Source organism: Coenobita brevimanus, chromosome 17, assembly GCF_032717465.1.
Source record: "Coenobita brevimanus isolate Jiangsu-jjx chromosome 17, ASM3271746v2, whole genome shotgun sequence".
In the NCBI taxonomy this organism is placed as follows: domain Eukaryota; kingdom Metazoa; phylum Arthropoda; class Malacostraca; order Decapoda; family Coenobitidae; genus Coenobita; species Coenobita brevimanus.
In genome coordinates, this window is record NC_136970.1 from 4,775,730 (window position 1) to 4,800,902 (window position 25,173).

General features: G+C 44.1%; 1 protein-coding gene across 1 annotated transcript in view; it reads left to right on the plus strand.

Moving 5' to 3' along the window:
- Positions 1-18,003: 18,003 nt before the first annotated feature.
- The window catches only part of LOC145391191 (uncharacterized), a 35,898-nt gene continuing 28,728 nt past the window's right edge, over positions 18,004-25,173 (plus strand). Inside the window, exon 1 of the mRNA XM_080265872.1 lies at positions 18,004-18,171. Coding sequence (XP_080121998.1) covers positions 18,004-18,171 — 168 coding nt within the window. The remainder of the gene's footprint in view (positions 18,172-25,173) is intronic.

Below are 25,173 nucleotides of genomic sequence, written 5' to 3' on the forward strand. Positions count from 1 at the left end.
TTGCCTCCAGTTACCCCTTGGCCGGCCCGACGTCACCGGCAGGGCCGAGTTACGCGACACTGGCACCTGCACGCGGTGCAGTCTCTGCATCGCAACTGGTGCAGGATGCGACTGTGTCGTCCTCCCCTGGCCGGTCGACAAGGCCACTGTCTGTGACAGCCCCCGACGATGAGACAGTATCGTCATCCTCCTCATCATCATCGCCTTCTCCACCTCCACAAGGGCGCCGCAGTCTTCGGCGTGGCCATGGGGGCCGGCCAAGGGGGCGACGAGGAGGCACAAGGGTGTCGGTACCCCGACCCACTGCGACCCGTGCGGGAGGTGTTGACGCACGTGACGAGGGGTGGAGCAGTGGCCCATTCACGCCAGCAAATGGGCCCTTCACCGGATCCCCGGGGATGAGGGTGGATGCGCCAAGAACTCCTCTGCAGTTTTTCCAGCTATTTTTCACCAGGGAGTTGTTGACGTACTTCACCCAAGAGACCAACAACTACGCAGCATTCCTGGGGACTGGATTGGACTCATGGTTGATCTGCAGTGAAGAGATGATGGCCAAGTTCCTGGGGCTTTACTTTTTGATGGGGGTAGTGCGACTGCCGACCATCAGGCATTACTGGCATCGGTCCCGCCTCCATAACTACCCCCTTTTCTCGCAAGTGATGAGTGGAAGGCGTTTCAGGGCCATCCTGAAACACTTCCACGCCTTCAACTCTCTTGCAATACCCCAGGACAATCGAGACCGGCTCATCAGGGTTCGCACGGTACTGGAGTACCTCCTTCAGCGGTTCCAGAACACCTACCAACCCGAGGAACACCTCAGCCTGGATGAGGGATCATTGGCTTGGAAGGGGAGCCTCAGCTTCCGCGCCTACAACCCAATGAAGCCCGCCAAGTACTCCATCAAGTTTTACATCCTGGCTGAGGCTTGCTCTGGTTATATCTGGAACTTCGAGGTGTACACGGGGCAGAAGAGGACCTTGGAGCAGACGGTATGGAGCCTCGTAGAGCCGCTGAGGGATCAGGGATACAAAGTTTACATGGACAATTACTATAACTCTGTATCCCTGTGCGAACTCCTCTTCAGTGCAGGAACCTACGTGTGTGGGACCCTATGCCTGGCTAGAGGAGCACCTAGGCAGCTGCAGGACATCGCCAGGACCAAGCACCTACCAGAGGGGGGCATGACAGCGATGCACAAAGATCATGTGATGGTGTTGCTGTGGAGGGACAAGCGCATCGTCAACATGATCTCCACCTTCCACAGCGCAAGCACCATCCCAAAGCGGGTTCGAAGGAAGACCAGGGCACGTGACGGGACGACTACCTATGTCCAGAAGACCGTGGACAGGCCCGTCATGGTGGATGACTACAATCGCCATATGGGTGGGGTAGATCACTTTGACCAAATGGTCCAATATTACCCCATCCAGCGGAGGACCGTGAAGTGGACCAAGAAGGTGACCTTCTACCTCATCCAGATGGCGATGTTTAATGGGTTCGCCCTCTTCAAGAAATTATCACAGAGGCCAGTCACTCTGCTGGAGTTCGTCGAAGAGATCGTCGACAAGCTCCTCTACTTTGACGAAGCAGAGTGGCCTCCGTCAGGGCACGTCATCCACCATGCCCCTGATCTTCCAGCCCGACGGCCAGCAAGACTCCCAGCACCTGTGGCATCTGCTGCAGCACCAGCACAGGTGCCAACACCACTGGCTCCTGCACCACCCAGAGGGGACCTTCCCAGACCACCATCTGCAGGAGGAGTCCCAGCACAGGAGCCACCACCACCATCACTTCAGCGAGCAGCACAGGTGGTGAGGGAGCCATCACCAGTTCCTGGTCCGTCGGGAGAACCTGCTGCCGCTGCCATGCCCGGGCCTGCAGCTGCACCTCCAGGACGACAGGACCAGGGACACCCAGGACTCCAGCCAAGCAAGCGACGTCGCTTCGTTGACGACAGACTGCGGCTGGACAACACACTGGGGCACCATCGGGAGAGGATCCCTAACAAGAGGAGGCTGCGGTGCACCCTGTGTTCCCTGGGGAAGATGAGGAGGGACACAAGTCACATGTGTCCTGTTTGTGATGTGCCACTTTGTGTAGGGGATTGCTTTGAACGGTTCCATACCGAGCAAAGTATTCCCTAGTGGAGTGTACACACACACACACACACACACACACACACACACACACACACACACACACACACACACACACACACACACACACACACACACACACACACACACACACACACACACACACACACACACACACACACACACACACACACACACACACACACACACACACACACACACACACACACACACACACACACACACACACACTCACACACACACACACACACACACACACTAACACACACTCACACACTCACACACACACACTCACACACACTCACACACACACTCACACACACACTCACACACACTCACTCACACACACACACACACACACACACACACACACACACACACACACACACACACACACACTACATAACTCCTCATCTTCAAATCCCTGGTCTAACTGGATCAACACCCCTGGAGGAAGTGAGTTTTGCAAATTTTGTTGATATATATAATAATCTATTACCATTACCTCTCCAACTTTCAGACAAATAACCATTTTCTCCTACAGATTACACATATGAAAGAAAGAAAATCTCCACAGCAGTAACTATAGAAGAGTTATGTTTATGTGTAGTAGGTTATAACAATAGAAAAACATCCATGGAAGATGTAACAGTCTGTAGAGATAGGGGGGAAAAAAATTGGTAGCATAGTCTTCAGGCAAGTATGCAAGGAAAAAACAGTGTGTGTAAAAGTTGGTAGCGGTCGGAAGAGTAACCTCACTTTGTCGGCCAATTACTCGAAAACTATACGATTTCCTGTTACAACCACCATCAATACCACTAAATTCTACGTATGATCAATACCAGAATGTAAGCCTTTGGTAGCGTTTTGGGGGGTAAAAGGCGAGGGAAATGTTTTTTCCCTCGCGGTTGTTATCAGTGACAAGCGCACGGAGTACTAACCTCACTTTGTCGGCCAATTACTCGAAAACTATTAGACTTATCGATTTTCTGTAACAACCATGATCTATACCATTAAATTCTGCGTATGATCAATACCAAAATGTAAGCATTATGTTACATTTTATGAGAGAAAAGGCGGTGGAAATGAGTGTCTCTTCCCGGCTGTTACCGTTGAAAAACGCTCGTAGTAATACTCTCACTTTGTCGGCCAATTACTCGAAAACTATTGGACGTATCGATTTCACGTTTGAACCATGATACAGAGCAGTAAATTCTACGTATGTACAATACATAACTATGAAATATTTGTGATAAGAATTCGTTGTTACGTAGGCGGGAACATTGCGTACGCCGTGCGCGCATCACGAAAGTCAATCACGGACGGAGTCCCTAGTACTTTCTTTCTATTTACTCGAGAAGTATGAGGCGTATGGGGTTCTTCTTGGAGATGGGGAAAGCTGGTGAATTTGGGCATATTACTATGTAATAAAAACTTAAGGTGTATGGGAAAATTTAGCCTTGAGAGGTACGTGAATGTTTTCCGAAAATGGCTTTCAGTTTTTGGCCATTTTCTCGAAAAGTAAACATCGTATCACAACTGGATTTGTTTCATTAGAAAGCTGATGAAATCCTCTATAAAAACTTGTTAGATCATTTTCCCGTATGATGGAAAACATTCAAAGTGAAAAACGGTCCATTTACCATGCTTCCGGGGCTAATAACTTTTTTTGTTTTTTTGTTTTTTTGGTGTTTTCCTGTGTTTTGGTCCTGTTTATCAGATAGAACAAACATCGCTGCCTACCCTGAAAAAGGTTTGATGGGAATAAATGTATTTTTGGGTGGCGAAAATAAGGCAAGAAAGTGTTTCATTCGCCGAAATTTGCCGCGCGCGCGCTCCCGGGCCGGGCGGCTCTGTAGAAAAAATCGTGCCCCAGATAACTTACTGAGACTTACCGTGCGCGAAAGGGTTTACAGTTACTATGTATTTTATCCTATCTGTCAGTATTTACCTATGCGCTCTCTCTCTCTCTCTCTCTCTCTCTCAAACCCCACCAGTTATAAAGTCAATTTTCTCAAGTTTCCCTCTCCTTATCTTGATGTGGGAGACGTTTGCACGAAGAGGTTGAGCTGGATATTTCTTTTAAGCATCGCGTTTAGTTTCATCTGTTTCATACTGTTTCGTTTCGTTTCTTGGTTTTATTTTGTTTTTATGTTTTTCCTCTTAGTTTCGTGTTTTATTTCGGAGGTTTGACTTTTTTTTTTTTTTTTTTTTTTTTTTTTTTTTTTTTTAAAGCCTGGTTTCGTGTAGGTCTGCTCCTGTTTCGTGCACTGTTGTTTCTCTGGTTTTGTTACGTGCATTGTAGTTTGGTAAAGTATTGTGTCGTGCACCGTGGTTTCACGTACTGTACTCGTTTCGTGCACCCTTTCTTGGTGTACTCGTTTCGTGCCCTCCTGTTTCGTGGACTCTAAATTTGTTTCGTGCACTCTGGTTTCGTTTCTTACACCTTAGTTTCTTGCAATATAGTTTTTGTTTCGTGCACTGTTATTTGGAGTACTCTAGCTTTGTGTAGCTATTTCATTTGTCGTGCACTTTTGTTCTTTTCGTGCACTCTGGTTTTGTTTCGTGCACTCTAGTTCCGTGCATTCTATTTTTGTTTCGTGCACACTGGTTTTGTTTCGTGCTCGGGTTGTTTCGTGCACTTTAGTTCTGTGCATTCTATTTTTGTTTCGTGCAGTCTAGTTTTTTCGTACACTCTTGTTCGGTGTATACTAGTTTTGTTTCGTGCATTCTTCCGTGTACTTTCATGTCTTTCGTGTACTCTAAATTCTCGGACTTTTAGGTTTCGTGCACTCCAGTTTCTCGTACTTTCATTTGTTTCATGTGCTGTAGTTTTGCGTCGTGCACTCCAGTTTCGTGTACTGTCGTTTGTTTCGTGCGCTCCACTTTCGTGTACACCAGTTTCGTGTATTTTCATTTGTTTCGTGTACACCAGTTTTGTATACTGTCGTTTGTTTCGTGCACTCTTGTTTCGTGTACTTTACTTCCTTTGTTTCGTGCACTCTTGTTTCGTGTACTTTACTTCCTTTGTTTCGTGCACTCTTGTTTCGTGTACTTTACTTCCTTTGTCCAGGTGCTTGAGGGTGCGAAAGTGGATGTATGTGGAATAACTGAAACAAAATGGAGAGGAGAAAGTGTGAGAGAATGGGAGTATGGATGGGGTATATGTGCAGGAGTAGGTGAGAATGAGAGGGCAAAGGAAGGAGTATGTATAGTTGTGAGTAAAAGATGGAAGAAGAGCATAAGACAGTATGGATCAGTTGGGTCAAGGATTGTGTGGGTAAAGTTGAAAGTTGGAATACAAATGTGGGCGATTGTGTGTGTGTATGCACCAACACAGGATCGTGCTAGAAGAGTGAGAGAAGAGTTCTGGACAAATGTAGAAGTGTGCATGGAAAAGTTTGGAAGGAATGAGAGAGTGTTTTTGATCTGTAATATGAATGGCAAAGTTGGGAATGTGAAGGTGGATGGAATAGTTGGTGAGTGGGGTGTGCCTGCTTAGATGAGAATGGGAGTGCGTTAGTGGACATTTGTGCTGGGAGGGGGTTGGTGATAGCCAATACCCTCTTCAGGCATAAAATGATCCACAGGTATACATGGCGAGTGATGAGAAGGGTGGGTCGTGAAATGAATGAAAGGAAGGCAATAATTGATTATGTGTGTGTAGATGAAAGGATGCGAAGATGTGTAATGGATGCAAGAGCTTATAGAGGTTGGGGGAGTGGACTTTCTGACCACTACTTGGTGGTGGCCAGAATTAGAATTCAAGTAAGATGGAGGAATAGAAGAAGGGAAAGACGAGAGGAAGGAGTAGTTGCAAGGAGAGTGGAAAGGTTACAAGAGGATGAGAAAAAGGCAGAGTATAAGAGAGAAGTGGAGGAACGATTGGGCAAATATGAATTGGAGCAGATGGGAGACGTGGAAGGTGTGTGTAGGATATTTACAGAAGAAAAATATGCAGCATGTGATGTGGTGTGTGGAAGGAAGAGAAGACGGAGGGGGGTGCAAGGAACAGCGTGGTTGACTGAAGAGGTGAGACAGGCTGTGGCACAAAAGAAGAAAGCATACAATGAATGGATGAGAAATAGGGGCGTGGAAGAAGTTGAGAGGCGGAAGAGAGAGTTATATGTAGAAAGAAAGAGAGAGGTGAAAAGATTAGTAAGAGAGAGTAAGGAGAGAGTGGATGAGGAATTTGGAAGGAATTTGAGTGTAAAGTGGAGGGACTGTAAGAAAATGTTCTGGAAAGAGGTGAAAAGAGTAAGACAGGGTGGAAGTGAAGTTAGCAGGGGAGTGAAAGATAAAAATGGTAGATTACTAGTGGAGAAGGGAGAAAAAGTGAGCAGATGGAGAGAACACTGTAAGGAATTGTTGAACATAGAGGATGGAAGTAATGCGAGTATAAGTGGCTGGGGAATGGCTGGGAGAAGGAGGGAGGTGAGAAGACAGGAAGAAATCAGTAGGATAGAAGTTGTGGAAGCAATGAAGAAAGTTAAATCGTGGAAAGCCCCAGGAATTGATGGAGTGTGGTGAAATGCTGAAGCATGGGGGAGAGATAGTAGTAGAATGGATGTGGAAGATGTGCAGATCGGCCTGGGAGGAAGGTAGAGTTCCGGAGGATTGGAAGTCAGGTATAATTATTCCCTTGTACAAAGGAAAAGGGGAAAAGGAAGTGTGTGGTAATCATAGGGGCATTTGTCTTCTTAGTATAATAGGAAAAGTGTATGGTAGGATACTTATTGACAGAGTTAGAGAAAGAACAGAGAAATTAGTTGGAGAACAGGGAGGCTTTAGGAAGGGAAGAGGTTGTGTAGATCAGATATTCATTCTTAGATCTTTAGTGGAAAAGTTTTTAGAGAAGGGAAAGAAGTTGTATGCAGCTTTCATGGATTTGGAGAAAGCATATGACAGGGTGGATAGACAAGGATTGTGGAAAGTATTAAGAATATATGGAGTAGATGGGAAGTTGAATGCTGTGAAGAGTATGTACGATGGTGCGAAGGCTGCAGTGCGTGTGGATGGTGAACTAAGTGAATTTTTCTCTTTGAAAGTTGGTTTGAAACAGGGATGTGTCATGTCTCCATGGTTGTTCAATCTGTACATGGATGGGGTAATAAAAGAGGTACAAGGTAGGGTAGTGGATGTTGGAGTGGCCCTGGTGAGAGAGGATAGTGTTTGGAAACTCCCTGTACTGTTGTTTGCAGATGATACTGTGTTCTTGAGTGAAGACGAAAGGGAGTTGCAAGGCTTGGTGGATGAGTTTGGGAGAGTGTAAGAAACGGAACCTAAAGGTGAATGTAGGGAAGAGTAAAGTGATGGTCTTTGAGAGAGGTGAAGTCAGTGAATGTACAGCGAGGTTGGATGATGAGGAATTGGAAAATGTGAGTACGTTTAAGTACTTGGGTAGTGTGATGAGTAAGGATGGAGGTTTGGAGGGTGAAGTGCTTGAAAGGGTACAGCAGGGAAGAAAGGTTGCTGGTTCTTTGAAAGCAGTGATAAGAAACAGGGAAGTGAGCATGGAAGTGAAAAAGTTACTACATGACTATTGTGATACCAACTCTAACGTATGGAAGTGAAGCTTGGACGTTGTTGGAAGGACACAAGTCAAGAATGAGAGCAGTGGAAATGAGTTATTTAAGAGGAGCCTGTGGAGTCACATGGAGAGACAGGCTGACGAAGGAGCGTTGTGGTGTGGATGTGGATGTGATAGGAAGCGTTATGAGGAACACACTGATGTGGTTTGGCCATGTGGAGAGGATGGAGGGTGAAAGACTGATGAAGAGAGTGTATGTGAGTGAGGTGGAGGGGGAAAGAGGGAGGGGGAGGCCGAGGATGAGATGGAGGGATGGGGTGGATAGGTATATGAGAGACGGGGGTGTGAGTTGGGAGCAGGGCAGTGAAATGGCGGGGGACAGGGCGACTTGGAGGCGATTTGTTTGTGGCCACTCCAAACGGGATTGAGGCGTCTGGCAATAGATAGATAGATAGATAGAGATACTTCCTTTGTTTCGTGCACTCTGGTTTCGTGTACTTTCCTTTGTTTTGTGCACTCTGGTTTCGTGTACTTTCCTTTGTTTTGTGCACTCTGGTTTCGTGTACTTTCCTTTGTTCCGTGCACTCTTGTTTTGTGTACTTTGTTTCGTGTACTTTCATTGTTTCATGCACTCTTGTTTCGTGTACTTTCATTTGTTTCATGCACTCTTGTTTCGTGTACTTTCATTTGTTTCATGCACTCTTGTTTCGTGTACTTTCATTGTTTCATGCACTCTTGTTTCGTGTACTTTAATTGTTTCATGCACTCTTGTTTCGTGTACTTTCATTGTTTCATGCACTCTTGTTTCGTGTACTTTCATTGTTTCATGCACTCTTGTTTCGTGTACTTTCATTGTTTCATGCACTCTTGTTTCGTGTACTTTCATTTGTTTCGTTCACTCGTTTCGTGCACTCCTGTTTCGTGTACTCATGTTTCGTGCACTCTTGTTTCGTGCAGGAAGGTCAAGGTAGGGGGCTTGTCCAAGGCCTAAGGTGTATGAGGGAGGGTGGTGTGGCATGGAGGGGGGTCATTGCGGTAGTAGGGACAGAAGGGTGGTAGGATTTATTTATTTATTTATTTATTTATGTATTTTTCTGTTTACGTTACTCATTATGCGATGTTGTGTTAGGAGAAGGGAAGTATTGTAAAAGAGTATCGTAGTTCTCTCTCTCTCTCTCTGGCTACTCATTATACGATACTGTATCAAGAGAGGTGAAGTATTGTTGTAAAGGCTTGTTGTAGATGATATGGTTGAGAGAGAGAGAGAGAGAGTCAGTGAGAATAAACATACCGATATAGCTTGTGTATGCAGACCTTATATTAATACATACAATCACATTCGAAATATTGAAGAAGAAAAACTAATTACACGTGACTCCCAATCCGCCCCATCTAATCATCCTATTGGCCAGTCAGTCGCTAATCGCCCCCTTCATTATCTGCTTAATTATTGATAGGCTACTTAGCGTGTCCAGGGTTATTACCTAATTATTGGAAGATTGCACGGAGAGCCCAGATTAGTAGGCCATTGATTTCTAGCCTCGACTTTCTTATTTTTTTTCCCCCACTGGACGATTTCATTCTTTCTAGCTGACTTTCCAACTGGAGGGTTAAATGTAGCCGTAATAAACCCCTTTGGTGTGAGAGGATGTTGCTGAGTTTAATAAAATTGTTGAAATAGCAAGACTAAACCGAAAAATGTCACTGGATTGAAAAATTAACTTCTTAGTTTAATGTCAGTATATATATATTTTTGCTATTTGATCATTTATACCCGGTATGTATGTACTGTACTATGTAATTTGTATAGACAGATATACTGATGTAGATATATTGATTCATAGTTATAATTATTAACTACTGTTGATAATGACTGGATTGTAACTGGGAAAAGACAGTGATCGTTTGTAATTATTTCCTAATGTAGTGGTATCCTTAAATAATTACCAGTGTTGTATTCAAGACCAGGCACCTCGAGACCAAGATCAAGACCAAGCTGGTTTTCGGAAGACTAATTTTCGCACTTCTCACCGAGCTTTACCCGTGCCCAAACGTTCCATACACAACATATTCATCTTTCATTTCTCGTGAACAGTCGAGGGGGACTATATACCTATTTTTCAGGATAATTACACAAGAGACCGAAGGGATTTTGGGATACAGAGGTGGGAAGCAAAAAGTTTTCATAAATATAAAATATATGTTTTACTTCCATAAGTGCTCCAAATACTTCTTACGGACAGTTTGTTTAAGAGAACAGTTTTCACTAACTTTCCCTCTTGAAAGGGGCCCTCATTCGAGTCTGCTCACTGCCCTTCTTGCTACTACAGGTGATTTATCGGCCCCCAGGTGGCCCACCTACTATAGTGGCGTTATAAACGCCACTGGGCCACATGGACATGCCCCGCCTCTCATAGGTGAATAATTTATGAAATACAAAGTTGGCTGTGAAACAGGAGAAAATAATCTGATTTCTTCCAAAAAGGTCACGCAAGTCACTGCAGGCCTCCGTGATAGCCATTTGGAAGATCTGAAGAGTCATAACTCGAAAGGTTGAAAGCCACTGATGTCTGACTTGGCCTCCATCGTTCCAAAACCCTGGCTACGCCCCTGTGAGGGAGGAAAGATATTTACAAAACTTAATATCTGTGAACAACTGAACATCTAGGTAAAATATTTCTACTTTCATTGCTTCATTGGCATGATGAAACAAGCATTTTTGTGGTATACGTTTTCTGAGCGAACTAGCTAAACCTGTGGTGAACATTTACGAAGTGTGCGGGGATTGTATACACCATACAGTACACGTATATGAAGTACACGGAGGTGAACAGAGCTGCAAACATGCGTGCGTGCAAACGGAGATTATCACTGCGAGAATGGCCATGTGACGTCATGCATGCTCTCTCGACTCGCACGCACTCTATCGGCGCTGGCGGGGCTCAGCTCATGCATCATCACCGCAGCGCTAGCCAGGCAGTATCTATACAGTAGACAGCACAACGCTGTATGGCGCGCCGTGAATCGAATCAGCCATGATTTTTCTCCGTGTATGAACATAAATTCCGACCTTCCCCACGCCACGATGCACTTAGTAATGCTGGTCTCGACCTGGTCTCGAGCCAAAACTCCTAGACCAGAAGCTTCGAGACCATGATCAAGACCAAGACCACGTCAAGCGAGACCAAGATCAAGACTAAGACCACATCAAACTGGTCTCGAGACAGGTCTCGAGACCCATAACACTGATAATTACCCTACTGAATGGTGTCTTGTGTTTTTATTTAAGAATGGTGACTTGTATTTAATATCCGGTATATTATTAGAGAATGATATATGTTCTTAGTTTCTCCGTAAGGAAATGGCCGTTTAATATTCTCTGAAAGAATGGTGGCTTCGTTTCCTGTAAAAGTATTATATATATATATATATATATATATATATATATATATATATATATATATATATATATATATTTTATATATATATTACTGTACTAAGGCTTTTTCCCTCCAAAGATGATGTTTAATTATTGCTCTTGAATAGAACGGTGTCTTTCATAAGTACTCCCGCGATGGGGTTATGCATTTGGCTGTTTGCTTGTTTGTCGTTTTTCATTGTCTGTCAGCAACGTTATGGAAACTAAAGGATGAAATTTACATCATATTGGGATCAGCGATTTAGGACCATCTTCGGAAGAAGTCGTTAAATTTTGGGCAAGAAAGTTCCAAGGCCAAGGGAAAAAATAAAATCTACTGGCGTTTGATGGAGTTCCACCATATTTGGAGTATTCATTGAGGACCATGAGAGGAACAACTTAAATTTTTGGAGGGAAAAGGGGTCGCAGGTCAGGTTCATGGGACAGAGTCAAGGGTTTGGTCCTATAGCTTTTTTAAGCCCCAAAATGGTGGGAGGGGTTGATTGGCAGCCAAGGATGAAATTATGTAATTTTTAAATTCCTATGTTGGAAGTCAGGGTTATAAGGGAAAGGCAACTCGGTTTTGATCCAACTTGAGCCAGACTTGGTTAGAAGAACAGGGTCAGGCAAAGATGAAGTATGGTAACAAGTATCCAGAGGGTAATGTCAGAGGGCAAGGTCAGGTGTTTGGTCCGTAGACTGACTGTATGATGCGGGTGTTGCGCTGAGTACTTCTGCTTGAATTATACTTTATTTTTTTTAATGATATAGCGTATGTAATGGTGATGGTGCAAATTTATTAGCTATATATATACCGAAGCATATTTGTTGGACGGTGTTAATACTTTTCGTATTTTTCAAGCCTAACGAAACAGACGTTACCGTAATGTCAAAGGAAATTCTGCTAGTGGGGAATAGGCAGTTGTAATTATTATATAATACACAGAACACATTTTTTCTTTCTGGAATCCATTCACTTTGAGAGGTCCTTATTACCCGTCCCCGCCGCGGAGGGGCGCGGGGACGGGTATTATTGTTTTCACTTGGTTTGTTCGTTTGTTTGTGTCTGTCTGTCTGCTAACAACTTCACGCGAAAACTATTGGTGCATCTTTCAAATCTGCATCCTATAACATGCCTCATTACATCAGGAGGGTCACCCCCCTGTTAGCGGTACGGGGTAATTGTCAGGTGGGTCGGGCCTAAAATTTCAAATGGGCATAAAATCGTAAATTTTCATCCGATTTCCTCCAAATTTGATATGTGACATCTGTGACTGGATATCCTGTTGTGTTTATACGTCAGCACGAAAATGACTGCCGGGGACGGGTTTGCTGTGCCTTGGCACTGCTTCTTTTTAACTGAATGAAATCACGTGGTGGCAGTCAAAATGAGGATGATAAACATGAGAGCTTTATCGTTCTTAAGATATGGAACTGTTTATCCTCGTGGCTATGAGGGTTATAGGCTGATTGATTTTGTCTGGACGGAGGAAATATTATGAATGAAATTGTTTGGAGTTCAGTGAGTACATAAACACCACAGAGAAAAGATAGTAGAAGCTGTTATTGACTCTTGGAATCCCGTGGCTTTTTATGAAGTGGAGAAGGGAGAAAAAGTGAGCAGATGGAGAGAACACTTTAAGGAACTGTTGAACATACAGGATGGAAGTAATGCGAGTATAAGTGGTTGGGGAATGGCTGGGAGAAGGAGGGAGGTGAGAAGACAGGAAGAAATCAGTAGGATAGAAGTTGTGGAAGCAATGAAGAAAGTTAAATTGGGGAAAGCCCCAGGAATTGATGGAGTGTGTGGCGAAATGCTGAAGCATGGGGGAGAAATAGTAGTAGAATGGATGTGGAAGATGTGTAGATTGGCCTGGGAGGAAGGTAGAGTTCCGGAAGATTGGAAGTCAGGTATAATTATTCCCTTGTACAAAGGGAAAGGGGAAAAAGAAGTGTGTGGTAATCACAGGGGCATTTGTCTTCTTAGTATAATAGGAAAAGTGTATGGTAGGATACTAAGTGACAGAGTTAGAGAAAGAACAGAGGAATTAGTTGGAGAAGAACAGGGAGGCTTTAGGAAAGGAAGAAGTTGTGTAGATCAGATATTCATTCTTAGATCTTTAGTGGAAAAGTTTCTAGAGAAGAGAAAGAAGTTGTATGCGGCTTTCATGGATTTGGAGAAAGTATATGACAGGGTGGATAGACAAGGATTGTGGAAAGTATTAAGAATATGTGGAGTAGATGGGAAGTTGATGAATGCTGTGAAGAGTATGTATGATGGTGCTAAGGCTGCAGTGCGTGTGGATGGTGAACTAAGTGAATTTTTCTCTTTGAAGGTTGGGCTGAAACAGGGATGTGTCATGTCTCCATGGCTGTTTAATCTGTACATGGATGGGGTAATAAAAGAGGTACAAGGTAGGGTAGTGGATGTTGGAGTGGCCCTGGTGAGAGAGGATAGTGTTTGGAAACTCCCTGTACTGTTGTTTGCAGATGATACTGTGTTCTTGAGTGAAGACAAAGGGGAGCTGCAAGGCTTGGTGGATGAGTTTGGGAGAGTGTGTAAGAAACGGAATCTAAAGGTGAATGTAGGGAAGAGTAAAGTGATGGCCTTTGAGAGAGGTGAAGTCAGTGAATGTACAGCGAGGTTGGATGGTGAGGAATGGGAAAATGTGAGTACGTTTAAGTACTTGGGTAGTGTGATGAGTAAGGATGGAGGTTTGGAAGGTGAAGTGCTTGAAAGGGTACAGCAGGGAAGAAAGGTTGCTGGTTCTTTGAAAGCAGTGATAAGAAACAGGGAAGTGAGCATGGAAGTGAAAAAGTTACTACATGACAGTATTGTGATACCAACTCTAACGCGTGGAAGTGAAGCTTGGACGTTGTTGGAAGGACACAAGTCAAGAGTGAGAGCAGTGGAAATGAGTTATTTAAGAGGAGCCTGTGGAGTCACATGGAGAGACAGGCTGACGAATGAGGATATAAAGGAGCGTTGTGGTGTTGATGTGGATGTGATAGGAAGCGTTATGAGGAACACACTGAGGTGGTTTGCCCATGTGGAGAGGATGGAGGGTGAAAGACTGACGAAGAGAGTGTATGTGAGTGAGGTGGAGGGGGGAAGAGGGAGGGGGAGGCCGAGGATGAGATGGAGGGATGGGGTGGAGAGGTATATGAGAGAGGGGGGTGTGAGTTGGGAGCAGGGCAGTGAAATGGCGGGGGACAGGGCGATGTGGAGGCGTTTTGTTTGTGGCCACCCCAAACGGGATTGAGGCGTCTGGCAATAGATAGACAGATAGATAGTTAATGAAGACTCACTCCACTAATTATAGCCGTCTCTCCTAAGGTTACTAAAAGCCTGTGATATTGACAAGAATAAAGTGATACTAAAAACTGAGGAAATTAGCAAGAAAGGTGCCATTTGAGTGAGTTAACATCCTGACTATGTAGGGATTCTCGGGTGAATAAAATCGTCATTATAGTCGCGGCGCATGACTCTGAGGTGGTCATTATTGTACCCTGGCAGCGTACCTGTAAACAGTGCTTCCGATTTCGTATCATGTTGTACACGAATCAAATAATTATACACGAATATTATTATACACGAATGTTCTTATACACGAACATATTATACACGAATCACATGCGTATATTACACACGAAATCGGATGCACTGTTGACAGGTGGGTTGCCAAGGAACGACAATGACATCATCAGACAAGCACCGGACTATAGTGAGAACAGAATCTGGAATTTAACAGGTCGATGAAAAGGTTTGAAAGAGGTAGTCATGCTGAAGCTGTTGAATGATTGCTGTCGTTGGTTCCAAAGACAGAGAGAGAGAGAGAGAGAGAGAGAGAGATCGTGCGTGGTGCTTGCTTTCCTGTTTAGCTTCAGCGACACGTGTGTGGGTGCGCAAATTGTGTGTGTGTGTGTGTGTGTGTGAGAGAGAGAGAGAGAGAGAGAGAGAATGTACGTGTGTGCTTTCAAGCTTCCGTGTGTGTGTGTGTGTGTGTGAGAGAGAGAGAGAGAGAGAGAGAGAGAGAGAGAGAGAGAGAGAGAGAGAGAGAATGTGCGTGTGTGCTTTCAAGCTTCCGTGTGTGTGTGTGTGTGTGAACGATGTGTTTGCATGTGACGATAGCGTGCGTATTCGCTGTTTTGCGTGTGAGTGCATATTTTTCTTTTGGTATGTATATGAAGAATGTGTGTGTGTGTGTGTGTGTGTGTGTGTGTGTGTGATCAATAGCATACTGCGTATCACTCACCATCACACCCGCACGCAGTCGGTACGTTGTTCTCTCTCTCTCTCTCCTGATTTTTACATGACTCCGTCCCGTTGTGATAATCTTATTTGTATGTTTTTTGTGTCGTTCCTTAATCCCGTCTGTGTATGCAGTCAGTATCCATATTTCTCCTATCTGTTTATCTATCTATCTATCAGTCTATATCTATCTATCAGTCAGTCTATCTATATTTATCTGTCCTGTTTGTCTGCATGTCTGTCCATAGCTACGAATTTCACTTTATTAACAATCATATTCGCGTAAAATTTGTATAAACTGCAGAATGGATATATTAGCACCAATTTTAAGGTATTTTTACGTACCCCTGGCGTCTTCCCATGCCATTTTCAGTTTTCGAGAGCGATATTTTACAGCGATGAAAAACGAAACCTCTGCTGTGCTTGGTTTCGTTTTCTTTATAGCGACACGAGAGAATACATCACAGCCCAAACTATGCTAGACTTGGTGGAGCGCGGTTGGGGTTAGGGCAAAGAACGTGAGGCAGAGGATAGACGATTAAAAGATAGGGAGGATAAAGGACAGGTGGAGAGGACAGAATTAAAGATAGGGGAGGTATTAGGACAGGTGAAGAGGACGGATTATTAGACAGAGAAGTTAAAAGGACAGGTGGAGAGGTCAGACGTATTAAAGATAGAGGTGATAAAAGGACAGGTGGAGAGGATAGACGATTAGAAGATAAGGAAGATAGAGAAAGGGACAAGTGAGTCGTTTAATATCCACGTATTCCCTGCGTTTTGTATATCCGATGACTTTATATGTACCGTTTTTTTTTCTCTCTCTTCAGACGATTTTACTCATTGTGGTGCCTTCACGGGAGACATTTACAAGTCACTGGTTACTTGATTGTTAATAAGGAAATTGGTAGCGAAGGACAGAAAGGCAGACAGAGAAGGACAGAAAGACAAACAGAAAGACAGAAAGACAAACAGAAAGACAGAAAGGCAGACAGAGAAGGACAGAAAGACACAGAGAAGGACAGAAAGGCAGACAGAGAAGGACAGAAAGACACAGAGAAGGACAGAAAGGCAGACAGAGAAGGACAGAAAGACAGAAAGGACAGGGAAGGACAGAAAATCTGACGGAGAAGCAGTGAAAGGCAGACAGAGGACAGAGAAGGACAGAAAAGCTGACGGAGAAGCACAGAAGGGCAGACAGAGAAGGACAAAGACAGGCAGAAAGACAGAAATACAGACAGAAGGATAGAAGGACAGAAAGGCAAACAGAAGAACAGAAAGGCAGACGGAGAAGTACAGAAAGACAGACAGAGAAGGACAAAGACAAACAGAAGGACAAAGACAAACAGAAGGACAAAGGCAAACAGACAAAGGACGCCTGGTGGTTTACAGGATCAAGACGCTTCAAACTGGATGGGACCCCGCAATAGCTTAACTGCGAGAGGTGGGGTGGAGTTTATGACTCACGTAATGCCACTCAGGTGCGAATGAGTCTGGTCACGTTTCCCTTAAATGTCGGGACTTACCTTGGTACCCAAGCTCCGGGCCCTACGCTCCTGGTGGTGGGAGAAAAAAACAAGATGATGATGATGATTTTTTTTTTTGTACCTTTGGGCGAGTTTATTTAGCTTTAGGGAGACTGGGTAGTAAATTATTAAATGAAGGCTACACTGCTACTGTTATTATTATTATGATGATGATGATAATGATGTAATAATAGTAGTAGTGCGATAATAGTAAACATTAAACTGAGTAAAGTCATTTCAAGGTAACAGGAATAAAATAAATTACTACACGGAAATAATCGAGAAAATAACGAAATAAGTGGCAAAGTTCTTTTTCACGACGCTACTAAGGTGTTATTTTTGTTATTATGCGATATATCACGAGTGTTATGCTGTTATGTTGTTACCGGGTCGATGTGGAGGGGAGATATAAAGAAGAAATAATTTGAGGTGGTTCGGCCATTTGCTGTGAAACAGTGGGTAGGGGTTGGTTGGAGGAAGGAGAGGTAGACAAAGAATTAAGTAGTGGGGTAGGGTGGGGGAGTTTGTGTGAGGGTGGAGTACTGTAGCTGGAGTAAGAGTAGGTAGGCTGCATGAAATTAAAATGGTTGGATGGAGAGGTAGGTGAGTAAGGTGGGGGAGGATGTTAGAGAGGTTGATGAGTAAGGTGGGGGAGGATGTTTGAGGATGGAGTTGGTGAGTGAAGGAGGGGTAAAGGTCGGCAAGGCAGGCTTAGTAAGTACAAGGCAGGATGTGTGCAAACTGTGTCGTTGAATGAAGGACAGTGGCCATGAGATGGAATCATGGCGTAGGCTATAGTCGTTTTGTGACTCCCTGGTGGACTCTTCCTAGTTACGGTAGCCCAGCCCCGGGAGACACGGGAAAGGAAGATAATTACATTCCCAGTCGTAGAAGGGGTGAAAGGAGCAGGGTATTATAACCTTCTTATGCTCCTATAGCATTTCGTACAAGGAAACGCAATAACATCCTGCTTAGATACTTCACTCCAAATTGACAGGCATAAACTTATTCATACCTGACTGTTCTATAGCACCTGGTCATTGCATTATGGTCCAGACGCATAGAATTATAAAAACACCGTCCTTTGCATTACGTTAGGTTTTGTGGAAGATGTGCGTTTCTTCCTTTTGTTATTATTTATTCCTTGTCCTCAGGGTGGCATAATGGAGCGGTATGAGAGTTTGGGTGTGGTGGGGGAGGGTTCGTACGGCGTGGTCCTGCGGTGCCGCCACAAGGAGACCGGACAGACCGTGGCCATCAAGAAGTTCCTGGAGAGCGAGGACGACCACACCGTCAAGAAGATCGCCCTCAGGGAAGTGCGCATGCTGAAGGTGAGTTGACGACCCGTGCTGTAAATGTGATGTTAGAATATTATTGTTTTGGATAACCTGTAGGTCGTTATGCTTAGTTAATGACGGCTGGTGGTTTAATGGTGTATTGTTTTGGGATATAGGTCGTTATGCTTAGTTAATGACGGTTGGTGGAGTGGTTTATTGTTTTGGAATATCTATAGGTCGTTATGCTTGGTTTATGACGACTAGTGGTTTAGTAGTTTAACCCGCATCTTCCTGAGTAAGCCTGTAAAGGTTTATATATCCGAGGGCTGGATGGTATTTACTGTTCACATAAGGGAAGAGTGAGGCTAGTTACGCTCCTTTTAAATGTCGGCACTGAGGAGCCTAACCCCGGACTCCTACGCTCCTGATGGGGCAAAAAAGGATTGGATGATTGATGGATGGAAACTTAGCTTAATGAAGGATGTTTAACGAATTACGGTATGGCATTGAGTTTTAGACCATGGCTCGTATTCTCGTTGGTAAAGGAAGCTCCCTAACACCTTATCCTGACATACTTGGAGGCATATTTATCGGATTCATGGCAGTCACAAACACATTGAGGCAGTGGTTTCCTATCTATCTATTGCCAGACGCCTCAATCCCGTTTGGGGTGGCCACAAACAAATCTCCTTCAAGTCGCCCTGTCCCCCGCCATTTCACTGCCCTGCTCCCAACTCACACCCCTCTCTCTCATACACCTCTCCACCCCATCCCTCCATCTCATCCTCGGCCTCCCCCTCCCTCTTCCCCCCTCCACCTCACTCACATACACTCTCTTCGTCAGTCTTTCATCCTCCATCCTCTCCACATGGCCAAACCACCTCAGTTTGTTCCTCATAACGCTTCCTATCACATCCACATCCACACCACAACGCTTCTTTATATCCTCATTCGTCAGCCTGTCTCTCCATGTGATTCCACAGTGGTTTCCAACCTTTACTAATTCTCGATCCCCCTTCCTCAAATACTGTATTTTACTGGCATAGTTGGCACATGTCAATAAATATCATAGATTCTTAATCTTTGAAATTGTTAATATATTCAGATAACTAGATTTCTTATTCATATCTGAAATATTTTCTCCATATTTAGAAATTACTGAATTCCATCATAATTCATAGTTTTCAAATATAATTACCCTCTTTATAAAGCCTTCGCGCCCCCCGAGGCAGCCCTTCGTGCCCCCCTAGGGGGGCGCGCCCCACAGGTTGGAAAACACTGCTGTAAGGGAACACGGCACTGCATGAGGAGGAGGGTGAGTGAAAAAATAGAGCAGAATGGACTCCTCCTCCTCACCCTCTCAGAATGGATTACCCCTCCTCTCCCTCTCAGAGTGGACTCCCCCTCCTTCCCCTCTCACATTGGACTACTTCTCCCCCTCTCACATTGGACTACTCTTACCCCTCGCAGAACTCCCCCTCCTACCCATTCAAAATGGACTTCCTCTCCTCACCCTCTCAGAATGGACTCCTCCATCCTCCCCCTCACAGAACTCCCCCTTCCATCCTCTCAAATTGGACTTCCTCCCTCCTCCCCCTCTCAGAATTCCCCCCTCCCCCCTCTCTGAATTCCCGACTCCCACCCTCTCAGAACTCCCCCTACTACCCTCTCAAAATGGACTTCCCCTCTTCTCAGGTTGGACACCCCCTCTAACTAAGAGTGGATTCCCCTTCCTCCCCCTCTCAGAATGGACTCCCCCTCCTCCTCCTCTCTGACCCCTTCCCCCCCGCCGTTAAGAATGGACTCCCCCTCCTCCTCCTCTCTGACCCCTTCCCCCCCGCCGTTAAGAATGGACTCCCCCTTGTCTCCCCGCCACTCAGAATGGACCCTGCCACCCACCCTTTCCGCTCTTAGTATGTCGGTGTTCATAATTTCCACGGGTCAGAACTGCCTGGATGAATAATGTGTGGACTTATCGACATTTCCTGCAGAATTATTCATGAGTTTTCAAGTTTTATGGGTGGTTGGTCTCCTCTCTCTCTCTCTCTCTCTCTCTCTCTCTCTCTCTCTCCATTCTTCACTGAGTAATTCCTTGATAATTCACCTTCAGGGTAATTCTTGTTATTCATCCCCTCAGAGTATTTGTGTCTTTTCACCATGCATCTGAATAATTCTTTCCCTATTATATTTTTTGATGAATAATTCTTGGTTTTCACTCCGTACGCCGCTGATTCTTGTATATTTGTATCTGTCTATCTATTGCCAGACGCCATAATCCTGTAAGGGGTGGCCATTTGACTTTGAGTTATTTGTTTTACAGGGAGGGGCACTAACCCTCCACCAACCGACTTCCTGACACGTAGGGAGCACGTATGGTTTGGTGATATGGTTACCACCCAGTGTTGTAAATGGTTTCTTGGCTTACAAGAAACCATTTGGCTTGTCACTCGATGTAAAGCCACCTGTTAATGAAAGAAAAGCAATAAGAAGTGACAGGAAAGATAGGAGAAACAGGAAGAGAGGAGGACAGGCAAAGAAAAAGAATGATAAAGGCTAAGGAAGAAGTAGGCAGCACTACATCAAGTGAGTGGATGATGGGCGCCACCACCTACCACACCTTGTATATTTGTCGCTAATAATTCATGGTTATCATCCTTTGTTGCTAATGATTCATTGTTATCACCCTTTGTTGTTAATAATTCATGGTTATCACCCTTTGTTGCTAATGATTCATGGTTATCACCCTTTGTTGCTAATAATTCATGGTTATCACCTTCTGTCGAATAATTCTTGTTTTAACTTCCTTATACCGAGTAATTCATGGTTTTAGCTCCGTTGTACCGAATAATTCTTTAACTCCCTTATACTGAAAACTCCTTGATTTTAACTCGCATAATTCATGGTTTTAGCTTTTACCGAATAATTCTTGGATTTAACTCCCTTGAATAATTCCTGGTTTTAACTCCCTAATACTGAATAATTTGTGAAGTGTCAGTCGCCCATGCTGACTAAGCCACCTCTAAAATTTACCAGGAATTCCGGCTGGAGTAGTTTACATTGGCCGTGGCTGAATACTTGAAGACTGGATAGAATTATTACACTGTTGGCGGGATTCGTCGAACGTGGATGTATAATTGATGGGATGAATAATCGAAAGCCATTTTTTTTTTTAAATCACAGAACAGAGGAAGGAAAAACAAGTGAATTAAAAAATAATCCATACACCTGATTGCTGGTGTCCACCATTCATAGGAAATTTGTAACAGTTGGACTTGAACAGCTGTAGGTTGAAGTTTGGGGGGAAACAACTCCGGGGAAGCGAGTTCCAAAGAGATGCAGTTCGGGGAATAAAAGATTTTTGATAGGAAGAAGTTCGGCAGTATGACAGTGTGACATTCCAGTCGTGAGCGCTACCAGATGCCCGTGTAGCACGTGGGAATGCATGGAGAGGTGGCACCATGGACGCAACTTCGTCTGAGCATTTGCCATAAAAATATCTGTAAAATAAAACAAGGGAGGCAACATTGCTTGTTACTTGTAGGTGAGGTAGTTTATTTGTAATGGCAGGGTTATTAATAATTCTAACAGCTTTGTTCTGAATTTTGTCTAGTTGTTTTAATGCAACCTCTCCACATCCATTCCACAAGGGTGAGCAGTATTCAAGCTGAGAGCCCACATGACTCTTATAAACTACAGCTAACTGCTCGTCAGTGAAGAAACTACGAACTTTGTACAATAATCCAAGTTTCTTTGAGGCGGATTTAGCAAATGATCTTACATGATAGGTCCATGTCATCTCTCTCTCTCTCTCTCTCTCTCTCTCTCTCTCTCCACATTATGTTCATAAGAAAACCATACCTTTGCCTTAAAGGGGAGTGACAGCCGGAATTAACCTGACCCCATGCTGGTGATGTACGAATCGGGAGTATGAAGTCACATATAGGGCGGTCCTACTCCGTAAATAACAGTGTGTGATGCTGGAACGGCTCAGTCTGCGTGTGTGGGCGTGGGTGTGGGAGTGGGAGTAGGAAATTAGTATGATGCAGGATGGAGATTGGTAACGCTGACTGAACTGTTCCCGCAACACACGAGAACTAAGGACGCGGACCGAAAGAGGATCGTTATATATGGTGCCACGTATATGTATCAGTGTGGTGTAGATGGGCGTGAAATAGAAGGATCAGTCGTCTGGTGTGGGTGTGGGTGTGGCAGTCGCAGTAGGAAAGTAATAAACGATGCAGGAATGGACATTGACAACACTGAGCGCAGAATGAAAGGAAGATTATACTGTACAGTATATGGACCCCCGTAGCAGTGTGGTGAAAATGGACGTGAAATAGAACGGTTCGGCAAGGGATTTTGATGTTGTAATCCCATGCAAATTTGGACATGGACCTCAGGAACCCGGACACTTTAACTGCGTCTCCTTTTATTCTGACGTATTAGTAGATTAGGTAGTTGCAGACAAGCCCTAAGTGTTTACAGATTTCATTCCCCGTGTTAGCATATTCCATCCCTCCAGCTTATTTTTTTGACTACGCCTTCCTTTGTCCCGTGAGACTGATCGATGGGTATATAAATTGTTAGGTATTCAAAAGAATGTTTGGTTAAGCTTGTCCAGTAAGGTACATAGGGCTAGGTATTTTTTTTTATTTTTTTTATTCCTGTGACCTTCTGAGGAAGATATAAATAGACTTCTGCATTCCTGTGACTAAAGACACTGTTTTCAAATTCTGTGACCTTTTAGATACATTCCACTAGATAGATAGACAGGTAGACTTTTCTGGCCCCCTTTGTGTGCATTTGACGCAGCAGCCAGGCTCACTTGACCTTTTGGTGTACCTGGGGTTTACGTCTGATTCACTAACTCCAGCTGTATATTTTTTTAGTACATTAGTGGATAATAATAATAATAATAATAATAATAATAATAATTTTCACCTGACTGCTTTGTTTGGGTGTACTGGTTGTGTTCAGTTGATTTTTTTAGTATGTGTGTGTGTATGTGTCATTTGAACCGTGGGAATTGTGTATATGATGATTCCTAGGTTTGATTTGACTCCTGAATCACCTCTTATTCCTCGAGTATCACCCCACTCAGAACATCATCCCTTCCTAGAGTTTCATCTCTTCCTTGAACACCTCCTCTTCCGCGGTCATCACCTCTTCTCAGAACATCAGCTTTCCTCAAATGTCACAAATTCCTCGAACATCACCTGTTCCTCAGACCCCACCTTTTTCAGTAGTATCACTTTTTCCTCTGATGTCACTTTGAACGTCACCTCTTCCTTGAACGTCACCTCTTCCTTGAACGTCACCTCTTCCTTGAACATCACCTCTTCCTTGAGCGTCACCTCTTCCTTGAGCGTCACCCCTTCCTTGAACATCACCCCTTCCTTGAACATCACCCCTTCCTTGAACATCACCCCTTCCTTGAACATCACCCCTTCCTTGAACATCACCTCATCCTTGAACATCACCTCTTCCTTGTACATCACCTCTTCCTTGTACATCACCTCTTCCTTGAACGTCACCCCTTCCTTGTACATCACCTCTTGTAAGTCACCTCTTCCTCGTACATCACCTCTTCCTTGTGCATCACCTCTTCATTGTTGTACATCACCTCTTCCTTGTACATCACCTCTTCATTGTACATCACCTCTTCTTTGAACATCACCTCTTCCTTGTACATCACCTCTTCCTTGTACATCACCTCTTCCTTGAACATCACCTCTTCCTTGTACATCACCTCTTCCTTGTACATCACCTCTTCCTTGTACATCATCTCTTCCTTGTACATCATCTCTTGTACGTCACCTCTTCCTTGTACATCACCTCTTCCTTGTACATCACCTCTTCCTTGTACATCACCTCTTGTACGTCACCTCTTCCTTGTACATCACCTCTTCCTTGTACATCACCTCTTCTTTGAACATCATCTCTTCTTTGAACATCACCTCTTCCTTGTACGTCACCTCTTCCTTGTACGTCACTTCTTCCTTGTACATCACTTCTTCCTTGTACATCACCTCTTCCTTGTACATCACCTCTTCCTTGTACATCACCTCTTCCTTGTACATCACCTCTTCCTTGTACATCACTTCTTCCTTGTACATCACCTCTTCTCTAACATCACCTCATCCTTGAACATCACTTCTCAAACATCATCTCTTCCTTGAACATCACTGCTCTAGCATCATCTCTTCCTTGAACATCACTTCTCTAACATTACCTCTTCCTTGTACATCGCTTCTTCTCAAACATCACTTCTTCCTTGAACATCACCTCTTCCTTGAGCATTACTTTTCAAACCACCTCTTCCTTGAACATCACTTCGCTAACATCATCTCTTCCTTGAACATCACTTCTCTAACATCACCTCTTCCTAGAACATCACTTCGCTAACATCACCTCTTCCTAGAACATCACTTCTCTAACATCACCTCTTCCTAGAACATCACTTCTCTAACATCACCTCTTCCTAGAACATCACTTCTCTAACATCACCTCCTCCTTGAACATCACTCCTCTAACATCACCTCTTCCTTGAACATCACTTCTCTAACATCAGCTCTTCCTTGAATGGAACTTTTTCCCCAAACATCACCTCTTCCACTTCCCCAAACATCACCTCTTCTTCTTGCATCACTTCTTCTCTAACATCACCTCTCTCTTGAACATCACATTTCTTCAGACATCATCATCATCTCTTTAGCCTCACCCAGCAGTCACCAGCTTACCTGCAACCTTACCTTAATGCTATTAACTTCACCTGCACCAATCTCACTGTCTCTCTCTTATTCCCCAGTATAAATTGATGAGAACCTAGCTTGCGTTATTGACTCCTTTAGATGCATATGATGACAGTATGTAGTCTTGAAGATGTTAAGCAGACTTGTTTGGTGTGTAAACTCTTGACTTCTTGTTTGGTGTGCAAACTCTTGATTTCTTGTTTGGTGTGTAAACTCTTGACTTTGTTGTGTAAACTCTGGCTCCTGTGGTTAATGGACACACTGCTAACCACCTCATTACCTTGATGATTATATAGAAAGTCAG